General features: G+C 46.7%; 3 protein-coding genes across 4 annotated transcripts in view; 1 reads left to right on the forward strand and 2 right to left on the reverse strand.

The window, feature by feature from the left end:
- PPTG_02383 overlaps positions 1 to 770 on the forward strand; it is a 2,238-nt gene extending 1,468 nt beyond the window's left edge. The window contains exon 6 of one of the 2 annotated variants that reach the window (XM_008893454.1): positions 379 to 770. In XM_008893454.1, coding sequence (XP_008891702.1) covers positions 379 to 471 — 93 coding nt within the window. In that variant the 3' untranslated portion in view covers positions 472 to 770. Of the gene's footprint in view, positions 1 to 13 lie in introns of both variants that reach the window. The other variant, XM_008893453.1, reaches the window with a different exon arrangement.
- On the reverse strand, positions 603 to 1,806 carry PPTG_02384 (nuclear transcription factor Y subunit C-1). The gene is made up of 3 exons (XM_008893455.1): positions 1,717 to 1,806; positions 1,156 to 1,608; positions 603 to 1,085 (listed from the first exon to the last, which is right to left on the reverse strand). Exons 2-3 carry the CDS (start codon positions 1,588 to 1,590, stop codon positions 744 to 746), a joined length of 777 nt encoding a protein of 258 aa, XP_008891703.1. The 5' UTR covers positions 1,591 to 1,608; positions 1,717 to 1,806; the 3' UTR covers positions 603 to 743.
- Positions 1,807 to 5,980: 4,174 nt separating this feature from the next.
- On the reverse strand, positions 5,981 to 6,290 carry PPTG_02385 (hypothetical protein; the record flags this gene model as incomplete). The annotated part of the gene is made up of 2 exons (XM_008893456.1): positions 5,981 to 6,060; positions 6,128 to 6,290. 2 exons carry the CDS (start codon positions 6,288 to 6,290, stop codon positions 5,981 to 5,983), a joined length of 243 nt encoding a protein of 80 aa, XP_008891704.1.
- Positions 6,291 to 6,570: the final 280 nt, after the last annotated feature.

A 6,570-nucleotide genomic window follows, 5' to 3' on the forward strand; every position in this document is an offset into this window, starting at 1 on the left:
TTTTTTTAATCAGCTTCACTTCTACAGCGCGTTCGTGTCTTTTGCCATCAACGCGCCCTTCGTGCTTATGGCTGCTCGTGCTCACCAGGACAACTTCGTAGCAAGTTTCCCGTTCGGCAAAGTCTTGATGTGCAGTTTGATGCACTTCATCGGCAGTTTCTGCTCGTCGTGGGTGCTGGGAGAGGTCTCGGAGCTCACGTTCTCCATTATGAGTACGATGAAGCGCGTGGTCGTCATTCTCAGCGCTGTATTGTACTTTGGCAACCCCGTCACTTTCCAGTCCATTCTCGGCATGGCTCTCGCGGTGCGTTCCTATACAATTGGGTTTTACCTCGACATTTGTTCTCATATTCCTGCTTGTGGCTGTATTTCTTGCAGATTGGTGGTGTGGCTGCCTACCAGCTACTCAAGATCTCGGAAAAGCAGTCCAAAATGCTGCCATTGCCGCTAACGGTCAAAACATCCGAATAAGCCGCACCTTTTTGTTTTCATTGCCTTGGATATACTACGAGTAGACGATATAGATTACAGTTGAGGGAGAACGAAGCAGGGAAGCAAGACGAACGTGAACAACAAATGACGCCAGAATGCTGGCGTACAAGGATAAGGTTCAGAACCGAATGAACATTCTTGACAGCAACAGTGAAGTAAAAAGTCACCATACATAATGTCCAAAAGTAAAGTTGCTCATTAAAAACATGCCAAGATTGTCAGCCCTTGGGAACTGTACCGCGCTTAAGCAATTATACATCCACGCTGCGCTGGTTCAGCGAGAGCTGGTCCGTGGACGAGTTGTTTCCTCCCGGTGTGGTGTTGGCTGAGCTCTGACCCGCTGCATCGCTTCCCGACGGGGACAGATTGGGCAAGGCGCCGTTCGACGGCGTGGAGGCACCACCGGCAGCTGCCGCCGCGTTCTGCTGCATGCGCTGGTATTGCTGGATCATTTGCTGCTGCAATTGCTGGTTGGGCCAGGTCACGTTGCCGGCCGCACCGCCGTTCTGTTGGGTCTGCAAAAGTTGTTGAAGCATGGCCGCCTGTTGCTGCTGGAGCTGCTGCTGGTACACAGCCTGCGCGTCCACAGGACCCTAAAACACAGCAAAACAAACATCATTAGACCCAGATAATGCAATTTTTATCCGATAGTAAGACCGGTACCTTCTTGGCGGGCTTAATATCGTCGCGCGGGACGATGTCGATGAGGAAATCGAAGACGTCGGTCTTGGTGATGGCCATGGCAATATCGTTGCGCTGCAGAGTACGACGTTTATTCTCCTCTGTGTGAATCCAGGCTCGGAGACTGAGCTCGAGGATGAACATCTCGCAGGCCTTGGCGAAGAGCACGGGAGCCTCTGCACTGATCATACGCACATCCTCGTCCGTCTTCATAATCTTCTTGATGCGCGCAAGTGGCAGTTGGTGCGTCTTAAAGTCGAAGGCGTTGGGGTCGATCTGCGAAATGTCCTGGATCTGGTGCTGCCAGAAAGCGTGAAGAGCGAGCTGCTGCTGTTGCATCTGTGCGCGCTGGTTCTGGAGCTGGAGCTGCATCTGCAGGTTGGCGTTGCTGGCGTTGGCGTCTCCGTCGTTTGACATGGCTAAAGTGCTGAGGTGCTGCGCATCAAGAGCATGGCGAACATGGCCACATACGTACGTACGTGAGTGAACGGAGCTTGTCATAGGCGGAAAAAGACGCTTCGCTCTCATTGGGCATGAACCTACCTTCCGCTTCGGTATTGGTCGATTGGAAAAGAAGCTCTGTCAGTGGCGGAACGGGGGAGAGCGCTGAATTTTCTTCCATGTAGTCAAATGTGGTGCCAGTTTGACTTTCGGGAAGGTAAGCTTCAAATTAAAAAAACCTCGGCGTTGGCGGGAACGGTTTGAATTCAGACCTGGATTAAGTAAACAGGGATGGGCAACCGCCAAACGAGGTTTTATAGTTGACAATCACAATAATATTTTTTTACAAATTAACAGTAAGAATGATTCGAACAAATAATTTTAATAAATACTTGCAAATATTTATGTTTCTTTGGAAAACATAAAATTACATTCTAATAAGAGAATCATTCTAAATTATTTTCCAGTTTTTTTAATCTAAATACAATAATTAAACATAAATTATTAGCTCAATGTAGTGTTGTGATTTAACTTACCGGTAATTACCGTTTTTACCAGGAAAATTATTTACCACTGGTAATTACCGCACCTACCCCGGGTAAATGTTTACTCGACATGAAATCTTTGCCACGAAGAAAGCTAACTTTGACATTTGCAAAAGGTAGCTAATGGGGGGGGGGGGGGGGGGTTAAACGACACGACATTTCTTCCAGAAAGCGTGTCCAACGTTCCGCTTGCAGTCGCGACATCGAATAACAGGTTCTCTTCTCGAGACAATCTACAAAAAGCGCAGGGAGAACATCGTTGAGCAGCTTAAGAAACAACAGTACCTGGCGCTGTCGACGGACGGCTGGTCGGACACAAACAATACAAGTATCGTGAATTTTATGTTAGTCTCGCCAACGATGAAACCTGTTTTCTGGTCTTCGATTTCTACTGGTGAAGAAGAGCACTCCGGCGCTTATATCGCCGACTGTATTGATCGAATCATTGTGGCAGTGGAGACCGCTATCGGTGCTAAAGGAGCTATTAGTGCTGTTGTCACTGATAACGCCAAAAAATGAAGTTAGCATGGGAACAAGTAAAGATAAAGAGGCCTTACGTGTACTGCAATGGTTGTGCATCACATGGGTTCAACTTGCTATTGAAAGATACCATGAAGATTGGTCGTCTTGCTGATGTTCGGGAAGACTCTAAAAGTGTGGCAAAGTTCGTTCGTGCGAGGCATGGACTTCTGGATCGCTTTCGCTCGCAGCAGAAGGCCATCATAAAAAACGGTGACAAAATACTTGCAAACTAATGCCGTGCTAAGCCCGGTGAAGCTCTGGATATTACGGTATTTTCAAAAAGTAATAACTAGTGCGGAATGAAGGACTTTTTAGAAGAAGAAAAGGAGAAGAAATTGCGATTTAACTAAGACTTCCAGTCTAGAAGAAGACATCAACAAACCGAGCGAGAATGATAGTCATTCATTTGAGTGGCTATCCCCGAACTTCGAAAACTTGAAAACAAGTTGGTACCCTAACTTAAGAAAGTACTGTATTTTAAAGAAGACCTGTAACAATTTTTCCACAGCATTATGGTTTCTTAATCTGTTCGATCCTCAATTGCATGAAGTCTTTGGGTTTCTGCCAGCGCATCACGACTTGGAGTAAAATACTCCAAAAACGCTTTCGTAAGGGGGGGGGGCATGAGATACAACTGCGATAACGTTTTCACTCGAGTGACGGCGACATAGAAAGATGAACGCTGAGGAATCCTGCGAGTCGGATGACGAAGCGGAGCAAGAATCATTTCTCTACTGTCAGTCCTTGGCACTTCTCAGTGGTCAATGAGTACGCCAACACAAGAGAAACTTGGCAAATTGAGATAGAGAATGAGCGATCTGGCAGCCGAATTAGGACACCACATTCTGTCCTTTTGCATACAGGAACGACACCAAGTGGTAAAGTCGACACAAATGACTGAGAAGCGTAATCCTTCAACTTCACAAACACCACATCTGGAGGCAACGAGTGACAGTGTTCTTCAATACCATTCGCAATTCGCACTTGCACGACGTCATCTTGCGAAGGGGTTATGGCGACGACAGTTCCAATTGACCCATTTGCCAATTTAAACGTTGTGGACACGTTTTTTGTGCATTGTACCGTCAATCCCAGTGCAATCTCCAAATTAATAGGCATTCCACTTATTTTATCGTCCCGAATACTGCAAAGGGACTTCCGCTGAAACTTCGTCAAAGGGTGTCGTGGTCTTCGCACTGTGGCTGGAAAACGGTGTAATGGGACGTTACTTTTCTGGCAAAATGATCGTAGGGTGGAGGAATTGAACTCCACTCTAAGAGCGTTGGAAGTAACAATTATTGGGCAATATGACTCCAATGATGCGGCAGAAGACGTCCAGTTTTTGCTGTACGCAATATCATTGACAAGATCGATGTCCTTTTGATCATAGTTTCCCACTCTCCATTTATCGAGAATTGTTCGCCACACAGGATCATGTTGGTGACGCATATTCTCCGTAAGTATCACCACAGAAGTTAACGCTTTGTATGCATTGATGCCTCGAAGACGATCCAAATAATCTGAGGTATTTGATTGCTGTCGCGACCGTGATTCCAGTAACTCATCGGCAGACATAAAAGCAGGCTGACCAGCAACAGGTAGTTGTTGTAGCCAGTCCCCAACAAGTAGCACATGCACTCCCCCAAATACTGCGTTCGGTCGGTCCAATAACTTCCGAAGTGATGAATCGATCTTTCCAATAATGCTGACATCACATGTAGAAACCTCGTCCAAAATCAGTAATTTCAACCTGGAAAATCGATCTTTTTGCTCACTTGTCGGTGCCCACTGCCTTCGACTGTTCACGTACCATCCAAACAATTTGTGAATTGTTTGTCCGTTCGCTGCCTGTGCTGCGACGCCCTGGTAAGCAGTCGCCACGGCTTGTGGCATATCCCACTTAATTGCAAGTGCCTGCAGTGCAACAATAACTCTGCTTTTTCCAGCGCCAGGATGACCACCAAGAAAAGCAATTTCTTGCTGTGCAGGTTGTTCAGGCAGTATGAGAGACTGAAGTAGCTTGTGGCCCATTCTAACGAACATTGTTTCTTGCTTGCGATTCAGAGAATATGCGACTACCACGTATTCAAGCGACGGCATCGTAACTTGAGTAGATTGCTGAATAATATCTTGATATTCCGTTGATCTTGGAGCTCGGTTGGCTGATTTTTCAATAGCCCGTTCGAGAAGTTGGACCCGCGTTTCCAAAACTGGGAAGTCGTCAGAGAGGTGCCTAGATATCGTGTTTGCAGAAGGTAAATCCGACCTTGTGTACTTTTTGAGATCCCGCATGTACTTTTCAACGTCGTCAACACTCATAGAAAACCCCGTTGCACTAATTGACGTTGCTGCGGTACTGGTTGTTGTTGATATTGCCGCCAGATTGGTAGCAGGATTCGACTTATTTAGCATGTCAATATTCTGTGCGGGGTGTGTTGGGGGGTCCAAAGTGTCGTAATCACCAACGTTTTCACTGTCAATGACGTCTTGTTCGTACTCATCGTCGCTTTCAAACGTATCATCATCCGGTTCAACATTGAGCTCATCATCACCACCGGAATTAGCGCGGTATCGGACATACCGAGCAACTTCGGGGTCTTCTTGCGTCCGCAACAGATCTCGAGAAGCGTAGTAATCCATATTATTTTTTTTCAAACACGCGCGCAGCTAAAGGTGCTTCTGATTGCCACCAGTGATGAAAAATATCTGTGAAGCTGGCTTTTCCGTCGAAAAATCACCTCGAGCTCGAAATGGGCGAAATAAAACAAATAGCGAACGCTGATAGCGCAGTCGTTCTTCAGGAGACAGATCCGATCGCCTCATGTCTGGCAGCCGCTTTTGACACACAGTAACCACCTTCTCAACAGAACACTGGAATAAGGAGTGTGAAGCAAAGAGAGCATGATCCGGAAGAAATTTGATGCCCTTCTTGCTTTTCTTTCGTTCCCAGCGTGCTGCAAATGTTATCAAGTCCAGGTCCTCCAATGCAAGTGGCCGAGAAATGTAGTCAAGCCAAATGCTTGACGGCTTGAAATTTTTTCCAGTACTGTCACCTTCAAGCACAACACTCAGTTCGCCATGTTGTTCAAACATCACCGCAAGTACGGACGTGAGGGGGATCTTCACAAACTTATGTGATGAGTAGAACGCCGAGCCCCTGATGAGGTAGAGACATGCCATTGGAGCGGAAACTTCGTGCGGGTTTGACAACGTACAGCACATCGATTGGATCCGACGCCGTCCGATGGCGGCATCATTGTTTTCGCCAGGTAATCCGTTATCAGCTTTATCAAAGGCGTTTAAGTGCAAACCCAGGGGTTTTCGATGTCATTCTGGTCCTTGGTCGAGTACTTCATCGTGTAGTAAGCTTTTTCAGGTCCTGATAAAGCACATAGAGCAAATTAGCAATACAACCAAGATTTGTAGATTAAGTACATTATACTCACCTTCCCCAGCACTCAAAAACTTGATGTCATGATTGCACTTAAAGAGTGCGTTGATAACGGGAATATACGCGTTAATGTACTCGTTTCCAGGCTGCCTTTTCATCTCAATTCGATTTTCGGATGTCCACGTAGTCTCCTTACAAGACTCCTTGGGTATGAACATGCGACAAACGTCACCTTTTGGGGTTCGCCTCGTCACTTTGAAGCACGACTTTGAGTGGAACCAGTGGTGATGCTGATAGCGCACTAGTGCGCGGGATACCGTACCCGCTTCAGAAGCAGAAATTGTCCGTGGCAATGGCAGCGGCTGTGAACTTGCAATTTGGTGGAAAATGTCTTCGTCATTAGACTCACTTTCGCCAGCGTCACTTATTCGCTGCTGTGCGTGCTTTAAAATCAGCTCACTTCCCCCGAAGGTCGCTCCACAGTCTTTACACGCCGTT

This window comes from Phytophthora parasitica (genome assembly GCF_000247585.1).
Source record: "Phytophthora parasitica INRA-310 unplaced genomic scaffold supercont2.2, whole genome shotgun sequence".
NCBI classification, from domain to species: Eukaryota; Oomycota; class Peronosporomycetes; order Peronosporales; family Peronosporaceae; genus Phytophthora; species Phytophthora nicotianae.